The sequence below is a fragment of the Leptonotus elevatus genome, chromosome 2 (assembly GCF_054856555.1).
Source record: "Leptonotus elevatus isolate MCC_2025b chromosome 2, RoL_Lele_1.0, whole genome shotgun sequence".
In the NCBI taxonomy this organism is placed as follows: domain Eukaryota; kingdom Metazoa; phylum Chordata; class Actinopteri; order Syngnathiformes; family Syngnathidae; genus Leptonotus; species Leptonotus elevatus.
The window spans coordinates 12792214-12813530 of record NC_141240.1 but is presented as its reverse complement, the minus strand read 5'-3'; the positions used below and the strand labels follow the sequence as shown (position 1 = coordinate 12813530).

The 21317-nt window shown below is 38.9% G+C and overlaps 1 protein-coding gene across 5 annotated transcripts in view; it reads right to left on the bottom strand.

Moving 5' to 3' along the window:
- atp2b3b (ATPase plasma membrane Ca2+ transporting 3b) overlaps positions 1-21317 on the bottom strand; it is a 62037-nt gene that overhangs the window by 26280 nt on the left and 14440 nt on the right. For 3 of the 5 annotated variants that reach the window (XM_086070018.1, XM_086070020.1, XM_086070022.1), the window contains exons 4-19: positions 18265-18462; positions 16888-17145; positions 15317-15442; positions 11152-11277; positions 10058-10114; positions 9710-9751; positions 9383-9547; positions 9178-9249; positions 8950-9092; positions 7583-7715; positions 7117-7226; positions 6839-6973; positions 4297-4403; positions 4102-4177; positions 717-875; positions 458-637 (exon numbers count right to left, since the gene is read on the bottom strand). In XM_086070018.1, the coding sequence (XP_085926144.1) occupies positions 458-637; positions 717-875; positions 4102-4177; positions 4297-4403; positions 6839-6973; positions 7117-7226; positions 7583-7715; positions 8950-9092; positions 9178-9249; positions 9383-9547; positions 9710-9751; positions 10058-10114; positions 11152-11277; positions 15317-15442; positions 16888-17145; positions 18265-18462 (2087 nt within the window). The remainder of the gene's footprint in view (positions 1-457; positions 638-716; positions 876-4101; positions 4178-4296; positions 4404-6838; positions 6974-7116; positions 7227-7582; positions 7716-8949; positions 9093-9177; positions 9250-9382; positions 9548-9709; positions 9752-10057; positions 10115-11151; positions 11278-15316; positions 15443-16887; positions 17146-18264; positions 18463-21317) is intronic. The other 2 variants (XM_086070019.1, XM_086070021.1) reach the window with 1 other exon arrangement.

The window sequence follows — 21317 nt, the reverse complement described above, 5'->3', positions numbered from 1 at the left end:
TTAATAATCTTTTCTTTAATTTTTCTTTAAATAATCTTTTTTTTTTATTATCAAAAATTAGGGGCGTCAGGCGATTATTTATTTTTAATCGTAATTAATCGCATGACTGCACTAGTTAACTCACGATTAATCACAAATTTTATATGTGTTCTAATACAATAAAAACAATTCTAGGTATACATACTCTTGTTAACAAAAGTGGGAAAAATAATATTAGAAATAGTTCAAATGAATTTTTGACGTCAATAGCCGTCAGTGGCAGTGAATGAGTTCAAATGCATCATCGTTTGCGTCCTTCACAAGACAGTTAGAGAACAATAATCATTGGTATTTGATGAAAAAGCCTCTCAATACAATACGTCCAAGGAAACATGCAACTTATTAATGGCATTTTCAATTTGGCCCACGGTAGAAAAAAGTGCACATGAATGAGTGCACTCAAGAGACCCCAACTCACCTCTCCTTTCTCGTTCCTGATTCGTCGGTTGAAGTCTTTGCCCTCGAGACAGATAAAGTCATCCCCAGGGTGGATGATTCCACATTTGGCAGCAATAGCCCTGGCTGTGTTAATGTTATCACCAGTCACCATCCGCACGGTGATGCCCGCACGCTGACAACTGCGGATGGCCTCGGGGACCTTGGGAAAACACAGAAACATGATGAGACTGACTTTGAAAAACATTCCATTCATCTACTCCATAATGGCACACGCCTACCTCAGGTCGCACTGGATCCTCAATCCCAACCACAGTGACACAGGTCAACTCTGTCACGATTTCTGCTTCATTTTCCCAGTCGGGCTCTGGATTGGAGGGCAGGTCACGATACGCAATGCAGATGGTCCTCAGGCCCTCACATGCCATTGGCTCGATCACCTGTGCAGTAAAATCATCAGAAAAGATGTCGCCAGGAAGAAAATGGAGCAACTTAAATTCAGAATTTATCATTACACAAAACATATCCATGAAAAACAGCTCAAACTGTCTTGCAATTTGAAGTTCATGTCTGGTGAGCTTTTGAGCATTTTTGCTGGTATTCTTTCTGACAACGCTGAGAGGGAAAGCCCCCTCCCCCGGACAAGCTCGGACAGCAGAAGAAGACAATATGACGAAGAGCTGGCGTGGCATAAAGCTGCCACAATGCAAACAGAATAAGTGAGCCGGAATCCAGTTGTGTAAGGACAAGAGCTCTTTTTCTCGTGGCGTAAGCTGAGGTCGCCGTGAGGCAGGTCAGCCCGCCTGTCAGTCAAGGAAGGACTTGCTCACACTGCTGCACAATCTCAGCTGTTGCTGGAGCAAATATTTTCTCTACGCTAGTGAACGCTTTTGACTGATCGAGCAATTGTGCTGCAGGTGTAACAAAGCGGGTATATGCTGATGGGTGACAATTTACACACATCCAGTCATGTTACGTGAGTTTGGTTTGGTGTGATTGTAACTGTGATTTGATGTTAGTTTACGCTTTTTATTTCAGGCCTAACTAGCATGATTCCACTAAATAGGATCGTTATCAGATTTATGCACAGCTTGCCGATGAGCTGATCAAATGAATCAGGTGTGTTGAAGAAGGGACACATCCAAAACCTGCAGGACCGAGTTTGTCTCGATATCTCATAATCCTTATAGTGACAGTGAATTTTGAGTCCTGACGACTTTCCTTGTTTCTTCACAAGGGTGGGAACAAAAGAATAAACATGATATACTGCTACCACTGATTATAGACTATTAACTTATTCACTGCCATTGACGGCTATAAACGTCAAAAATTCATTTGAACAATTTCTATTAGTTTAACATTTTTTCCACTTTTGTTAACAAGAGTATGAAAACCTAGACTTTTTTTTTTTTAATAAAGAAAAGATTATTAAAAATCATGGGCGTCAGGCAATTAAAATTTGTAATTGCAATTAATCGCATGACTTCGATAGTTAACTCACGATTAATCACAAATTTTATATCTGTTCTAAATGTACAATCATTTTCTTCTAGGTTTTCATACTCTTGTTAACAAAAGTAAATAAAATAAAAAAGTTAAACTATTAGAAATAGTTCAAATGATTTTTTGACGTCTATAGCCGTCAATGGCAGTGAATGAGTTAATGTACTATATCAGGTTGCCTTCCTGCTAAGCTGTGTTTACCATATCGGGACGCTTGCCAATATGAAAATAGGGTTTGTAATATTTTACGTTATTCAAAAGATACGGCAGGGAAAAGGGTTATTAGGTGATGTTGTTTGTGGTTAAGATAAAGTCATATAAGCTTTAAAGGAGCGCTATTATGGGAACATTTTAATTGCTTGTATTTGGTCTCTGCCCTTCCATCAAGTGTGAAATTAAACAACCAAATTAACCTTTTTATTATCTGCCTCTTTCTAAAGTTGTCTGCGAGCAAACTGATCTGAATTTCAGCCCCACTGCCGCATACTAGTTTGCATAGCCTCCCCCCGCCCCCCCCCCCCCCACACCGAATTTCTCCCCACCCATGAAGTGGAAGTACTATCATGTCAAAGCCAAAAGGTAAGCAGAGCTGCAGTGTTAAGACGGATAAGCCAGTGGTGTATTGCTGCAAGCACGGTTCATTTGCATTCTGGGTGCGGAGGAGTGAACATATCCTGCTCTGGAGGGAATCTCAGGGCGTCCAATCTTGCTTGATTTGTTGCTCACTGCTTTTTTGAAAAGTAATTGATATAAAAAGTCACTAAATCTTAGAAAAAAGTTGCTATACGGGCAAAAACTGAAAACCTCTCCTTTCATTAACTCATTCACTGCCAATGACGGCTATAGACGTCAAAAATTCATTTAAACTATTTCTTATTAGTTTAACATATTTTTCCATTTTGGTTAACAAGAGTATGAAAACCAAATTTTTGGGGGGACATTTAGAACAGATATAAAATTAGTGACTAATCGTGAGTTAACTAGTGAAGTCATGCAATTAATTACGTTTACAAATTAATTATATATATATATATATATATATATATATATATATATATATATATATATATATATATATTCTTTTTTTTTTATAAGGAAACGATTATTAAAAATTAGGGGCGTCGGGCGATTACAATTTTTCATCGTAATTAATCGCATTTACTAGTTAACTCACGATTAATCACAGATTTCATATCTGTTCTAATACAATAAAAAAAATCTAGGTTTTCATACTTTTGTTAACAAAAGTGGGAAAAAATGTTAAACTAATGGAAATAGTTTAAATGAATTTTTGATGTCTATAGCCGTCAATGGCAGTGAATGAGTTAAAGACCCTGTTAAAGTGACAGCAAATTTCTTGTAAAGTTGACAAACTACAGAGAAGAGTGTTGTCCGCCAAATTTGAGTAAATGAAAACATCACCGCGTGCAGTATATAAAATGAGGCTCCAACATTTTGAAAAATGGAGAACATCTCCCAACTTTCAACGGATGTAGATTTGTTCGCTGAATGCATTCAATCAAATACGTGCCTGCTCGAAGCTAGCCTCCAAGTCAAAATCCGCACACATGGGCACGAATGATACAGGTGGAAGGCGGTCTGCAAGTGCACACTGCCCAGTGCAGATCTGTGATTGCCCTGGCCTCCTTTTCATCATTCGCTTGTGGAGGTCCGCTTGCCGTTCCTTATAAACATACTTTGCATAATTCCACCTCCTGCATGGACACTAGCAAATGAGTTTCTTTCTTCCGCGAGTGACCGCACCTCTCACGCGACAATTTGAAATGGAATGAGAGAAGCCGGCGAGTCGCTTTGATTAGCACATTCCCTGCCAAAGACGGCTATAGACGTCAAAGGTCAATTTTTACCAGGCTGGCAGTGAATGAGTTAGTGGTGAAATCAAGTCAGCTGTGTTCACTCCCACAACAGCGCAAAAATACACATTCTTAACTGTGCCAAACTGTATGCATCTGGAAAAATACCAAAACTCAGTCGAGCTCGGAAATAAGAACCATATAGCGCAGCAATTCAATTATAAATTGTTCTCAGTTTTTTTGTACATTTTCAGCACTTATCCTTAAATATATTTAATGTATCGAGAAACAAATCCATGAAATACCTTTACAGGTCTTTAAATGTGCATATTCCAATAACATCATTCACCTGTTTGACCATCTCATCTCTGTCCCGTGGGCGGAAACCACGAGATTCTCCATTTGCTTCGAGGATGTAAGAACACCTGGGGAGAGAAAGAATGCTAAACTGTAGCACAGAGGATCGAACGTATGCGCCTATAGACAAATAGGAACCAATATCGCATATTTCCTGGTCTGACCTCTTCTCTTCCCTTACACTCACTTTTTCAGCATGATCTCAGAGGCCCCCTTGCTGTAGAGACGGAAGGAACCATCTGGCAGCTTTATCACCGTGCTCATAGATTTACGCTCTGAGTTAAAGGTATACACCTGCGAGTAAATGAAGAATTATTATTATTCAAAGCAAAAGAAAGTGACACCAAAACCTCTGAAATTTTAGCAAAACGTGATCATGTGTTCACTATGCTATGCTAACGTGTTCAAACGGCAATTCAGAGCATGTTAAGTAACGAAGCCATACATAACAACAGGCATAAAAATAAAAGTAAATCTGAAAATGTCACATATTCGACAGGCTTAAACATCACAATTTTGAATAGGATGTAAAAAAAAAGAAAGAAGCATTTAACGGGAGCTGCAAAGTCACAGATCTTAAGATCTTGATTAATTGAGATGGAAAAACAGTGAGAGCAGTGACAAGGAGGAACATAAACCAGGGAGCTTTAACGACATTGGTAACAGATTTAGAGAAGCCATCCATGGCCTTATTTGAGAGAATTTTATTATAGTGTCAGTTACAAGGATGATTTGCGATTAATGTTTTGCCATTTTATGGTGTTCAGAAATTCTCTGTCTAATCTGACAAAAGGCTGGTTTAAACATAATGGATCGGTCCCAACAGTGTGACACGACTGCAAACGGGAAAGATGTAAGTTGAACATTTTTGACTTTGCCTTCCTTCCTATCCTTTCTAATAAGAGATGTGCACTTTCTACCATATTACTGGTGTATTTTTAGTGCCTAAAGTGGGAGCTACATTTGTCGTGTGGAGGTTGTTTGGTTACAAGAGGTCAGATATGACAAAGCAGACGGTGGCTGGAGAATAAGAAGCGGTTGCGTATTGTTTTGTCAAGATACAATACGCGGTGGTTAATTTGCCGCGACCGGCAACTCGCCACCTAGTTGACATGGCTTTGTGATGCTAACCGGCCGCTAAGTGGCCTGGACGAGAAGGCTTGCACGTTGCGACCGCGTAGTGGCCTAAATGTGCACATTTGTGTTAATTCATAATGTCTACAAGCATTCACGGCAACTCTGAGACATTCACGGCAAAATAACTTTCGCGGGAGATTGGCCGGCTACGGCATAATAACCATTGCCTAAACACTCACAAACTAACGTTACAACATAGTCTCTGTAGGAACGTTATGCTACTTTTTATTATGGTAAAACGTTATGCCACGTTTCCACATAATAAAATAGTTATCAAATGTGTAAAATACATGTTTGTATTTTTCTCTTCTTCTGCTGCCATGGCCAGTCGTTTCCATTCACCACATTAGCACATGGCTACCATGACCGAAATCACTGCCCCTTCGAGAGAGAGAAGGGTGTTGCCTAGGCGTGGCCTGGTGCAGCTATTTACATAAAAGTGACACACCCCTAAAACTGGCTGTTTTGAACAGAGCGCTTTTTGGCTGACTTAGGGACAGCAAAAATATTAGATCCAAAGTCAATTTTGGTGAATGCATGTCACAGACATGTCTTCTACACATTTGAGAACTATTTTAGTATGTTGAAAAATTGAATAATATGAGACCTTTAACACTCTGCAAGTTAATAAAAGTGGGATCGATATTATTTAGTGTGCAGAGACGTTTTACTCTGCTCTGCCAAATGATCCAAAACAGGTATTGTATTTAGCATCCACCATTCACTGTACTGCTTATCCTCACTCGCTTTGTGTAATGTAATCTAGAGAAAAGTCTAGAAGTCTAAAATTGTAAACGATTTACTATATTTTTTTATTTTGTATAATGTCATAAAAACATGGCATTTGAACCGGGGTGTAGACATTTTTTATTAACTGTATGTCCATTTTTGTTGCACCTGGATCACCAATTTCTTTCACATTACACATTTGTCATCATTCATCAATATTAAAGGTTGCTGTCGGCCACATTGAATCTGTGTCTTGTGCAGAGCTAAAACTTCATGTCAGTTGCCATAAAGGAGTGCACCATGGCCGGCCACATTTCCGTTGACGGCCGATTACATTTCAAAGAGGCCAACATAATGAAGAGACGTGATGGTCACAAGGCAACCACTTTCAATCAGAGGAAAGTTTTTTTCCATATCAAATGAAGGAGAAGAGCGACCCAATTGAAGCAATGTTTGCTTGAATATATTTCAATATTGTTCAAAATCACAGCCATTTCTGACCAATGAAACTGGCCCTATCCAACCTGAATGACTTTGTATCTTGTAAACCCAATAAGAGGAAATCAGAGATTATAAAAAAATTAAAAAAATTAAAATGTAATTGCAATGTTTTTGTCATGGTGACAGTTTGACCCTGGAATTTCCATGATATCTGAAGAGACAACTAGTTTCAAATAACTACTGTTGATCCCACTCAATATCTCTGCAAGGTGCATTCCGAGTCACAAAGCTGACATCATTCCAATTCTTATTCACAGTTGTGAGTCACCTCCAGCAAGAAATCCAACGATCATCATGACCACGGCATTTCTGCTATGTAAGCAGGTAAAGATAGATGCTGTGTTCGAAATACTCATCCCTACTTTGTACAGTCTCTCCTCGGGGATCTGCTCTCTGACGGGAGTATAGTCTTGTTGTAGGTCTAATACAAATCCCAGCAGGCCGCACTCCGTCTTGTTGCCCACCTGCTTTGCCAGACCTCCCTCCACATCCGGTGGCTGAAAACGGAGGATTGGCAGACAGACAAATGAAATGCAAGCAGAGGAAATTCAACATTTAAAGTTTGTTTCAAGACATTGGAATGGAAAAAGCAAGTTGTTTTTTTTTGGGTGCAAAACAATGACATCAGTATATGACTCACTAAGATCTTGGAGGTGTAGGCACTGTTGATTGAAATAGCATTGACTAACAGATCCAACGTCCGGGAGTTAATCTGCCCAGGGTCTGGGATCAAGCGGTGGTGCACGTCACCTAGGCAACGACAAATGAAAACATCCCAATAACTCGAAATGCATGGAGATAGATGACCGCAATATATCCTTGCAGCACATCTGCGTGATGGTGCTGAGTGGATGGAGGTGAAAGAAGCGGTTAGTAGTTCGCTCCTACATTTGTTAGCGTTAGACAAGATGTTCATGTTGACGTCTCATTTACTCTTAGAAAGACACAAAATGTAACCGTGTTGCAAATCCAAATGTGACCTGCATGTAGTATTGCTTATTGCACCTCATTGTGCATTTTGAGAAAACCCAAGCACGGGAAGAACTTGTAAACACAGTATAACAAAGTGTATATAACAAACCTTCATTTAATTTCCGTTTACGCACCTACGAAAGCCTGGACCACAGTCATTCGGTTGGTGGTGAGCGTTCCGGTCTTGTCGGAACAGATGGCTGTGGCGTTACCCATCGTCTCACATGCGTCCAGGTGGCGTACCAGGTTGTTGTCCTTCATCATTTTCTACGAAACACAAAGGGATGAAGGGCAGATTGAGTTTCGTGAGACGATTAATACCGTCCTATGACGATTGGCATTAGCTAGATTTATAGCTAGCAAAGGCAGAATATTTACAGTAACTGTACAAGTCACCTTGCTAATCTGTACAAAGAATACAAATGACTAAAAGAAGTGTTTACATTTTACAATCATAAAGAATTGGGGACATAAGTATTACAATTTTGTACCTTTAACATACCTAATGAATACATAAAAATAATGAAGGGAAGATTTTTAGCCCAGAAATTAGCATATGGAACAGCTTCAATGGTTTTAGCTTGTGAGGTAAACTTAACCATTTATAGGGCACTGAGTACTTGCTCAGTTCAAAAATGTTGTTTATGCCATGTGTCAAAATGAGGGCGTTAATTTGGAGTTCATTTAAAGATCCACTAACAACGCCACTCATTTTTTTTAACGCGCGATTGATGACCGCCCGTTAGTTGGAAAGCCTGTATTGGGGGAATTATAGTTGCAACGCAGCAGACAAAATTTAGCAGTAATACATTTGATAATAATAATACATATATTTGTGGAGACTGGCGTCATGTTGTATTTTACAACTTAAAAAAATTGCTGAATTGCACAAGTTACTTCATGTTAAAGATAAGATAGCTCTTAATATGAAAATAAAAATGCACTGAGCTGTCACCAACGTCTTACAAATGCAATTATTATAATTATGCCATCTAGTGGCAAAAAAATTACCTCAACACAAATCAATATCACATTCGTTTTTTTACAGTACAGTACATCTTTTTTAATTTTAACTAAATTTTATGAATTATTATGAAATTACTTTATCAATAACTAAAAGATGCATCCATATTTCTATTTGTTGAAATTTTCCCCCACTCTTCTATTAACAAGAGTATGAAAACTTAGGAAAAAAATATTTTGTCGCACATTTAAAACAGATATCATATGTGCGATTAATTGTGAGTTAACTATTGAAGTCATGCGATTAATTACGATTAAAAATGTGAATTGCCTAACGCCCCTACTTTCCTTTCATTTATATTTGCTAATTATTGCTTATAAATGGCCATGGGTACAAAACCATGCACCTGCATTCACCTCTGCCTATTTATTGAAACAAATACAATCTAATGGCTCCAACTTTCAACATGAGTGCCATCTCCTCATTTGCATTATTTGAACACTCGCTCCACGAACGTCCATTAAGGACGCAGCCCACCTTGACAGAGTAAGCCAGAGAGATGGTGACAGCGAGAGGTAACCCTTCGGGGACCGCCACCACCAACACAGTGACTCCGATGATGAAAAACTTGACAAAGTATTGGATGTAGACCGGAGTGCATTCTGTCACCCACACGTGACCTGCAACATAATAATGTTCAACTTTCAAAGTTGGGTTCAACTTGATGGTAAGGATGGTTTCCTGCTAAAATGCGCACACACAGACCTTCAACAACAAACGTGTCGATGACAAAGTAGAGCACCAGGATGATGACAGTGATTGCGGACATCACCAAACCTATGAAAGAATTGATGGTTAGTTCATCAGTCCGTCTGTTGGAGTATGTTATAGCGCCTATGAAAGGTGTTTAGGATCATTTTGTAACCATGCCTCTTAGCACCTGGTTCATTTCCTGTTTTCAGTTCCGTACCTGCTTTTCCAATTTGAACCGCAAGTTTGGTAAGCTTGCCCTGCAAGACGCTCTTCTCCTTTTTCGGTACGTTGGTCTTCTTCTTCTCTCTGTCCTCTACTTCCCCTCCCTCTGCGCTCTTTAGGGGTTGCATCTCCATGGCGACACCCCCATCCTGCTTCTTGGCTAGATCACACACACAAAACCATATTAAGGTCGTAACACTTTAGATTTAACATCCCATGTAGAACGTGCAAACTCCACACTATTGTTGTATGATGTCAGATGACGTAATTTTCTTGTTTTATATATATCACGTGTTCTTGTTGTTGTTGTTTTTTTTTTTACCTTTGTTCTGGTTGTTCTCCACCGCGCCGTCAGGTTGTTTTCCTGCGGAAAACAGAGGGTCAGACACAAAGACGAGGGTGTAGAAAGATAGATTGGCGGTAAAGTGTGTTGTCATCAACGATTCAGCTGTTGTGTTGAACAACAACAACACATTTCCAACCCACACAGAAACAAAAAGGGAAGAGTATTAAAGACACACACACACGTAGGTGAAGCGACATTATACAGTGCATGTGTGAGTCCTTCATGGATCATGGACACTGTCACGCCACGATGTACTGGGGGATCTGTTTACTTGCTAACGGGGGGGGCAAAGAGGGCAGGACAGACAACTGTGTGCTCACATACCATTGGTGACCGTGCTGTAACTTGCATCTGTGGAGATGAGCAACTGAGTATTGTCCTCTGTTTGGGGCATTGTGCGGGGAAAGAAGGTGTTGAGGACACATGAGAGAATTTGGCAAAAATGGGGGAAATTAAAAGAATGAAAGGGGAGGATAAAAAAAAAAACTCAAATAAAGAATGCGTTTGTTTGCAGATTAGATGCCAAAAGATGCATGTGTAAAACAAATCTAAAAAAAAAACACACCCACTGCATGAGGAAAAATCAACAATTCATGACATGAAGTTGACTAAATAATACATTAGCGCCAGTAAATGACTGCATGAATGGTTGAGGCTGCAAAGATTGCTGCCACATCTGCAATCTACAACTCCACTAGATTGAAATCGTTGTGGATTTATTTCTAAATAAATCACTGCTAGTCCAGATTGCTACATGCAAGGATTCAGATAACGTCTCGCACACGAGAGAAGACGGTATGGCGAGTCGTACGGCGTGACGATATTATCATGAAGTGCTTCTGAAAGTATGTGAAGCCTCTGCTCAGACTGCAGGACCTTCAGCATGGCAAACAAGTTTGAGCGCGAGACTAATGCTTCGCGTCTTTGACCAAGCAACGCTCCTTTCCAGAGTGTCTCCGGCTCCCCGCGCTCTTTTAATAATTGATTCAATCTGCAGCCTCTCTCTCGGGTTAGGGGGAGGCAAGCAGGGGGAGAAAGTGAAAGAGGGCGAGAGTGGTGGTAAACAAGTAGGTAAGAGCAAGTAAGAGTAATAGAGGAAGATGGATAAGCAGCGGAGAGAAGGCGTGACAACGTGAGACGGCAAAGAGGGAAAAAGGGAGTGGAGAGGATGTGGGCTAAATTATCGATGAGGTTAAACTGCCGTGCTTCCTGTTGAAGCTCTTATCTCAAATCAGTTCGGTACTCCTCTCAGTCTCGCTCTCTTTCCCTCTCACTTAATCTAAGCATGTTCACTGATTTTAAGAGCAGGTGGAAGTATTCATGTCTTGAGATTACAGTCGTCTTCCACCAGCGGTCATACAACAGGTACAAACTTGTCACTATGTGTTGCTCCGCCCCCCCCCTACTTTTCTACCCACCTTTTTTTTCTTTCGCATCTTCCTCCACTTCTCCAGCCCCCAGCAGGGTGAAGATGATGCCTGTTTGCGAGTTGACGCCAACAGCCGTCACCAGCATGCGGCCTGAACCCTCCATCACGTGTGTCCCTAGATGTCCAAAGAGATTTCATTTCATTAACTGAATACAAAATGTGAGGATTGCCATCGCAACACCACAGGAACTTTGCTAATACAGCATATCCATTTTTCCAACAAATAGTGGCAGACACAACAATTAAAGTCCCCGTAATGTGAAAATAAAAATGTCATATACATTTGACACACCACAGAAAATAATGTTGATAACAAGCCTTAACAGATTTGTGGAAAAAAATCGGCAAGTATATGAAATCAGGTTTCAAAATGGTGAAGAACTGAGATGAAGAACTGCGATGTTCTCTCAGCTTTCGGACGGTGTGGCCATGTCCACTGAATGCGCTAAAAATACACCTTCACCTGTCACTCAAATATGTGCCTATGGGTCACACAATAGGCTCGATATTTTATTTTATTTACTGAAAATGCGCAAAATGGACATACGACTTATACCCGTCTCCATCTGTTCTTCTTTTGCACATATTGAGAGGCTACTCCGCCGCTGTAGGTGGCGGTATACACCATAGAGATGTGACCCACCAGTAATTTAAAAGAATTAGAAGAAGAGGTAGTGACTGCGTCGTGCGATGATGTCATATGAGTTTGATTTAATTCTTGATAAACCGTAGCGTTTCTTTGTGGTTTTCCATCTAAAATTGCATTAATATTCGCTTCTTTAACTAATTCCCCAAAAGACTTATGTTTCGTCGTCTCCCCAAACATACCTTACTTTATCGTCCGCCATTGCTTTGTGACTACAAACGTATGACGTACATGTGACGTGCGACGTGTATCCGATCTTGTCAGCGTTTATTTGCAAAACCTGTTTCCAATTTGCATTTTCCTTTTTTCGATACACTTCAAAATCCACCCCCTCCAGGCGTAAAAATTTTTTTTTGCGAATTTTGGGCCCTTTTTTTTTCTTCTAGCGTTTCTATTCAGTTTTATTTTCGCGTTTCTTGAAAATTCTAATAAAAATGGGTGGATAGTCTTTTTATTTTTTTAATTAAATAATAAAATAAAAATATAGGAAAAATATGTAAAATCAAATAAAATAAACATCAAAATTCTTATATTTTTCGATTATTATTTTTTTTACGGTGTGTGCTTGAAAGTACCATTGGGGTATGTAAACTTATGAGCACGACTATAAATTGTACAAAAGCTAAACGTCGCTTAATGGCACAAAAATGCTAGGAATCGTCACCAAAATTCACATGCACATCTCTCCTCATGTCAACTTTAACTTCTAAAAATATCAAAACAATTGTCACTGTATTTCGGATTTTATGGCCATTAAACCTTTTTCTTACTCATAAGTTGACATTACATACAACTGTATATAGAACCCGATGTCTCCAGGATGAGCATATTGCACAACTAACTTAACTTTTGTATTTTTGTGGACCCACACACAACAACACAGAGCAAGGTGGTGACTTATTGGACGACTCTGCCACCGGTCTGCTTGTGAGCTAGCAGGATTGTGAGCTGGTTAGCTTGTTAGCTCGATGGATCGATGGCTCACAAGCTCCTTCACTCACTAGCAAACATAACACACAGTTGACGTTACCTGATGTGTCCCTGTTGTGTGAACCCACAATCACTGCAAGGCGCAAGGCGCAAGGCGCAAGGCGCAAGGCGCAAGGCGCAAGGCGCAAGGCGCAAGGCGCAAGGCGCAAGGCGCAAGGCTGTGGCTAATTGGATGGCCCCAACACTGGTCCATGAGTCCACTAGCAACTGCTAGGTACCGCTAGCGGACTAGCAGGCGGCGATGGGGCCAGCCATTTCTACACAGCCTCACTCCATACGCCGCAAATGGATACACAACATCAGAAACTCTATAGCCCAAATAACACAAAAAAACATAACACTTCATGCTAGAAAGTCCAAGTGTATACTTAGGTTTAGCCACGCAAGATCTCAGCATTTCAGTACTAAACTCAGTTTTTGCATGTTTTCAGTGTTTACCTTCAAAGATACAGTATTTAATAGGAGTGTTTAAAAAAATCGATTCGACAATATATCGCGATCTTACAGTGCACAAATCGTCGAATTGATTCTATATGCAACCGAATCGATTTTTAAACATCAATTTTTGATGGAAATATTCAACAAAACGTTTTACTTTAGGGTTAGGGTTCTATTAATTGAACATTAAGCCTTAATATTTTATTTCAGGGCTGTTCAAACATGAAACAGACTGCAACCTGTTTGTTAAATACAGTAGCTCAGTTATAAGCCTGAAGTTTCAGGTAAATAGATACATTTTCATACAAATCTTACAGTGTACATATACAAGTTAGCTGATTAGTATTTTCTAAATTTGAGTTAAAAAAAAAAAAAGACAAGAAAAAGGAAAAATCGCAATAATCAATTTATAGATTTGTATCGGGATTAATCGGCATCGAATCGAATCGTGACCTATGAATCGTGATATGGATCGAATCGTCAGGTACTACGCAATTCACACCCCTAGTATTTAATGTATTTAGAAACAAATGATTGAAATCCCTTTGAAGAGTCTTTAATGCAATAAAACTGTATCCACGTGCTGCCATTCATATAATAGAATAAGTCATGGCTTCCTGTAAGTATATCGGGTTTAGATTCAATTAAACAGGCCCAGACTTCGCATTGAGAAAGTCAATTTGCGAGCACTGAGATAAGATCATCATTATTTCACTACGTATCCATAATTTTTGGGGACAGTTTTGTTTTGGTGGTGTTCTGTGAGATCTTTCTTATGTAAAATGGGAATCTTTGGCTAAATAAAGGATGGGAAACACTGATTTACATTAATTTGTAGTTATGTGTCCAAAACAACCACTCTTTAATGGTAGGTGTTTTCAACCAATACATATATATATATATATATATATATATATATATATATATATATATAATATTCTGACCAAGATTATAATATATTGTAATCACTTATAATAATTGATAAACACATTTAGAAGACAATAAATTGATACAATAAATATATTTCCAAATGATCTATCTAGACTTACTTTCTATTGTAACCAATTTCATTGGTTGTTTGGCTAACCAATAAAATTGGTATGCCCGTAACCATCCGGAATGGTCAATGTCTGACCAATCTATTGGTTAATCAAGCCAATATGAGCTTAACTAGCTAGATTGGTAGTTTTTTTTTTAACCAATTCATTTTTAGAGTGTACTTCACAGTGGTAAATGTGTCTGACAAAGAAAGTCAAGCCAATGAATGTATCTACTAGCACAATCAAACAGCGAAGAATTGCACCTTGCCTCCAAAAGCAAATCTTATTTATTCCTATGACATTAGTTCATTATTACAGGATGTGGAATATAAATCTGTTATATTGATTATTGGGAATATTTCACACTTTTATCATGTTTTTCATGACAGCACTGCTCAAAGGCCTTTAACTCATTCACTGCCATTGACGGCTATAGACCTAAAAAAAAATATTACTATTTCTAGTAGTTTAACTTTTTTTTCACTTTTTTCAACAAGAGTATGAAAACCTAGAGAATTTTTTTTGTAGAGTTAGAACAAATATAACATTTGATGCTCCTAACTTTAAATAATCTTTCTTCTTTAAAAAAAAAGAAAAAAATGAATTTTATTATTATTTTTTGTTTTTAATAATCTTTTCTTTTTTTTTTTAAAGAAAAGAAAAAGAAAAAAATATTTAAAAATAGGGGTGTCAGGCGATGACATTTTCAATCATAATTAATCGCATGACTTCACTAGTTAACTCACAATTAATCACAAATTGTATATCTGTTCTAAATGTACAATAAAAAAATTCTAGGTTTTCATACTCTTGTTAACAAAAATGGGAAAAAAATGTTAAACCAATAGAAATAGTTCAAATAAATTTTTGACGTCTATAGCCGTCAATGGCAGTGAATGAGTTCATCTGACCAAGCCCTCATTGACAAAAACACCTTTCATTTGCAACCACATCCCAGCACCCCTCTGTTTACCAACATGTACAAACATTGAATGATAATAAAAGTCACAATGAGATGATGAGAACATGTGTAAACCAACCTGAGAGCAGCATGGGGTCCTTCTCCACAGATTTGCGCACATGGTCTGACTCTCCTGTTAGGGAGCTCTCATCTATCTTCAGATCATTACTTTGAACTAAAATGCCATCGGCTGGCAGCAGGTCCCCTGAAAACAGACAAGAGCTTTGTTCATTGTATTACCCTCACCAAGCAGATTATGTTTTTGATTTTTGTTAGTATGGTTAAGTATTCTTCATTATACTCTACATTCAACTTCTACGTATAACTACGATCAAATCCACCAAAATTGCATTACACCCCCTGCTCCATAAATTAGACCTGCTTTTACATGGTCTAAGAACCTGTGGCTCTTTAGTCCCTCTCCTGGGGCTCCCTATGGATCTCTAAAAAATTGCATACATATTATATTATTATTTTTCTTTTTTACAGACAAAATATTCTTCAAATGAATTAATAATTTAGATAAAATTGTAATAATTAAATATTTAAAAAATGTCAGAGTCAAAATTTTTAAGTTGTCAGAAAAAGAGAGACAAAAGGTACATGTTTTTAAAATTACCATAAACATTTCAAAAATCGACCATAAAGTAAAAATTTACCATAAAATGACTATGAAATTGACAAAAACGTCAAATAATTTAATAAAAAAGCAGAAAAGAAAATGTTCAAAAAGTAACTATGAAATGTCCAAAAAAAGAAGAGGCAGAAAATGAACATAAAATCGACACAAAATTGCCCAAAAAGTCATAAAATTTATTTTTTTAAATGTGGAAAAGAAAAAGGTTTTAAAAAGTAACTATGTAATGTCCAAAAACAAAAGAAAAAAATTCTGAAAATTACTAGAAAATGTACACAAAATTGCACAAAAAAAATCTATTTTTTTTTTAAATGGCAGAAAAGAAAACATTTAAAAAGTAACGATGAAATGTCCCAAAACAAAAGAAGAAATCCAGAAAATTGCCACAAAATGTACATAAAATTGACACCCCAAAAAGTCAGACAATTGCTAGCAAAAAAGGTAGACAAAAATGTCAAAAATAGCCATAAAAGGTCCAAAAAAGGAGAGGAAGAAAGTTACCATAATATATGTCAATAAAATTGTCAAAAAGTTTTGACAGAAAGGCAGAAAAGTCAAAAAAAAATAAATAAATAAATAAATATATATATATATATATATATATATATATATATATATATATATATATATATATATATATATATATATATATATATATATTATATTTCATTTTAATCCAGAAACAGAAAACAAAAGGTAGAAGAAAATGAACCTCAAATGGGGCAGCTCTAATGACCTCTTATGCCCTCAGTACATTCGACTAAATCTAACACACAGTTTCGTTCATTACAATGTTTTGCAGCTCCAGACAATTTTTTTTTTGTCTTAAAATTGCTTTTTTTTGGGAGTCATTTATCATTGTTGTCATACTTTCTGTGTTATTTGGATTAAGAAAAAGAAAGATTTCATTTTGGTTTTGAATTACTCCAATGAATGACGATCACTTGACGTAGTTTCCGTATTTAAAAACACGCACCGCACACTCCGTGGTCAAGAGTTTGCAACCCGCTTACCATACTTGACTTGGGCCATGTCTCCCACCACCATGTCAGCCACAGGAATCTGGATGACATTTCCTTTCCGTACCACGGTGAACTTTTGTTCCTGCTCGATTCGACTCTGTAGACCTCGGAACTGCTTCTCTTTGGACCAGTCATTGAAGGCCGTCACCAGGACGACGCACGCCACAGATAGTAGAATGGCCGCACCCTCGATCCAATTGGCCTCCCCCTCGCCTTCATCCTCCGCTCCTGCCGACAGGTTGCCACAGGCTGGACAGACAGAAACAAATGGCTCAAGGAGGTACAGATTCAAAGCGGAGAAAAAAAGAGTTAACACCAGGGTTATTATTGTTTTGTCATTTTCATTTTTAGTTCGTTTTTATTTCATTTAGTTTTTTTTATTTAGTTGGTTTTAATTAGTTGTCAGGGTGGTTTTGTTATTTTTTTATTAGTTTTAGTTATTTAATTTTTTTTTAGTTTTGGTTAGTTTCAGTATTAACTTTTTTTTTTATGTGTATTACTTGTGCGCAGAGGTGGACAATCCAGGTCTAGAAGGTAAAAACATTGCCACAGTTTGGCTTTAGCCATTGATGCTAGCTAGCTAGCTAGCTAACTTGCTAGCTCCCTAGCAGGTAAACAAGCACCATAGGAGGTAGCCAGGGAGCTAGTTAGCTAGCTAGCTAGCACCTGAGGTTAAAGCCAAACTGTGACAGGGATTTTACTTTCTGGAACTGGTTTTGCCACCTCTGCTTGTGCGCAATATTTAATAAACACCATGGTAAAATCATGAGAAAAGTAACTAATTTCTTACCTAGCGTTGCATTTCGTTGTCGCCTCGAAGTGACGTCATCTGAAGGTGCTTTTCTATTGACTAGACGATGTCACTTCTGTGTGACGCTTTCAAACGTCCTTATTCCGGTTAGAGAAATATACTCAAAATCACATTTAAAATCATGCCCAAAGGCTCATGCATTAGATTAATTACCAAACACTAAAATGAAGGACATTCTTGCTATAATTATAGTTAGTTTTAGTTAGTTTTGTAAACATAAAATGTAGTTTCGGTTATTTTTAGTTTTTTGAAAAGCATTTTCGTTTTTATTTTATTTCGTTAACGATTTGTATTTGTATTTTCGTTTTTGTTTTTTCGTTAGTGTTCGTTAACTAAAATAACCTTGGTTAACACACGTTAATATGATGTGCTTCTAGACTAGAGAAACTTTTGTCTACACATCTCTTTCACATTATATAATCATCACATTCGGCCCCACCAGTCCAATATTGCAAATCAAAAATACTATTTTCTTGGACCTCTGTCAGTCACGGGTCCTTGGAATCGTTATCGCTTTTCTCCACATTACGGCACCCCTGCCCCTACTCTCTTCTTACACTCTGAATCTTCTCCGGGAGGCTGGTAAAAAGAAAGGGCGAGGGAGATGATTGCAGCAATCTCCAAAATGATGAGCGTGACATCTTGCAGGGCCTCCCACACGAGCTCGAGGAAAGTCTTGGGCTTCTTTGGGGGGATGAAGTTTTGGCCAAAGGTCTGACAGCGACGCTCCAAGTCGGCTGGATCCCCGCTGAGACCTGACAGAGAGAGATGGGTGAAGGGAGACACTTTTTAAAACACTTCAGTATATCTTGATAAAATCCTACATGACGTGGATAGTAACTGGGTCACACAAGAACCAAACACAGTTACAACAGGACACCTTGTACAACCCAAATTTCCATCAATTACACCGTGCGAGTTAGAGCCTATCCCAGCCCACTTTGGGCAAAAGGAGGGGTACACAATCCTCACTCAATCGCAGGGCACGTATAGACAAACAACCATTCACACTTATGGACAATTTAGGGTCTTCTATAAGCCTAAAATGAATGCTTTTCAAATGCGGGGGGAATCATATGAAGAACATGCAAACTCCACATGGGAAGGCTGCAGCCGCGATACAAAACTTCAACTTAAAAACTGGGAGGCAGATGTTGATGCAGATGGGGGCCCAAGCTAAACTCAGTCACGGGGCCATGATTAAAGAACGATGACATCGACCACAAATATCAGCAGAGCGCAGAATCCGTCTGCCCGCACCTGAATCAAATCCACCACAATCACGTTACGCCACCTGAACCACAATTTAGACCTGTTTTTAACTGGTCTGAGGTCTATCTACTAGGGGTGTGCCAAAAAATCGATTTTCATAAGAATCACGATTATCATTTAGTACGATTCAGAATCGATTTTAAATGTCCCAAAATTTATTTTATTTAAATTATTCTATACTGTCTTGCCGTTGTCTGTGTGTGCGCGCCTTTATTTGGAGCGCTGCTCATGTTGTACCCGGTTTGGCCACTGAGGGGCAGTGTGGTTCCACGCGGTCTAATGCACTAAGTTGTAGTCACATTAGTGTAGAAGGAAAAAGTCACGATCAAATTATTCCCCAAAAAGTTGTTGTTTTTTGCAGTGTGGAGCCGTTCTTTTGAGTGATAAAAGTGCCGCGAGTAGCGCGCTAATTAGCATTAGCGAGTCAGACTGGAGTAGATCATTACGATTCCTTGCACATCCATAGATTGAAGCAGAAATCATTGTCAATCAAATCATTTTGAATCAAAAATCTTTCTTAATCGAAAATCGATTCTGAATCGAATCGCAGACCCAGAAATCGGAATCGAATCGACCCCTACTGTCGGTAACCATATTGTCAGGTGAGCCAGGGGGGTGTAAAAGAAACTCTCTCAGTCCGCCAGAATGCCCAGCATGGCATAGAGCGGTCTGACAAATTCCTAAACACTGTAAACTAGACTTGCCCTGGCACGAAAATCAAGATGTGCCAGTTGTTATGTCAAGCGCCTGTCTACAAAAATAGAGCGTAAGGTCTTTTGAAATCTGTTCCAATTACCTGAAAGCGTAATTTACTACTTCCATAACTGTTTGTAAATGTTCCACTTACCCCTTTACAATGAATAATATTCATCACCAAAGATTATGGATATGAATGTCTATCATCAAGTAGAAAGTGTGAAAATGAGGAAATTGTCCTATTTTCTGAGCTCTTGAGGATTATTATCTAACAAGTGGATCATGTCAATGCTTTGACAAGAAAATTAATTCACTTTTAATATACTTCATTACTTTGACCGCTTTGTGACGAAAATAGACACCGTGTCACACTTCACTGCATTCTCTTCGGCTGACATTTATCACCTTGAAAAAAGGTTGACATTTTTTGGCAGTTTTGATCAAATCTGTTTGTTTTTGTTTATTTTTTGCTCTTGCCTTCTTGTCTTTTCATTTTATAACTGCTGCAAAAAGTTTATTTTGCTGGTGTAGTCCAGAATCAATCATCCCGGTTGATTTTGAGTGAAAGGTGGACTACATCCTGGATTGGTCGCCAGTCCATCACAGGGCACGTTTAGAAACTGACAATCATTCACACTGGAAACGGAGTCCGACCGCTGCACAAAACAAAATCTTTTGCAGATTTTTTGCAGGATCAGAAATCCTTTGAAATAAAGTCCAATGTTATTTTTCTCCCGCCAAGATTTTAAGTTCTGCTTTCCCTCCTCTCCCCTTCAACCTCCCGCCTAAGTGATGCAGTTTCCATGGTGATCCGTATATCAGGTCCCAGGCTTACTGTCTCTAACAGGTTTCTGCCCCGCAACAGGTGATGCAATTCCTGCAGTGTGCAATGTTTGGATTTTTCTTCCGTTTGCGTGATACATTTTTATTATTTTTTTTGATTGGCTGCCGGGGAAGGAGAACAGCAATGCGCCTGCGGCGGTTGGCTTCTAACGATGACACTGGTTTGCGTACGTGCGCTGTTTGCAGATCTGGCGCGCTCGCCGCAGCGACTGTTGCTGTCGGCCTTGAACAAATGTGCGACAGTATGACACCCAACAGGGTTCAGGCCAAGGCGACGTAGCGAGTGTGAGGGCGGGAGCAAACAGGTGATGCTGACTAATGGTCGTTTTCTCTTCGATGTAGTCTCTCCTCCTCTTCTCTCTCTCTTTCCACCTCATCCATCCTTCCACACGCATCCTTTCTGCTTGGCTCCCTCTCTTCCCTCCCTCTCTCCATCTCCCCTTGATGTGTCCTTGACAATGCGGCAAGCTGTTCTAGCTTTCTCTCCTCTCCCCCATCACACACACACTTCTTTCTCTCCCTGTTTTTTCCATAATTGCTCCTCATCCTCCTCGCGTTCTCTCGAATGTAGATATAATGGTCTCGTACTGCAGCGCTGGGTGTCCATATCAGAGTGCGTGCGTGCGTGCGTGCGTGCGTGCGCTCGCCTCTTCTATATCATATTACAGATGATGTTGTGAATCATCATGTATATTTGCAGGGATACATTCACCATGTGGTCGCATCTTCTGCTAAGCCCTGAATGTCATTCGAACGGCGAAAGCTCACAGTTGATGCAGTTTGGCCGAAGTTTGCGACG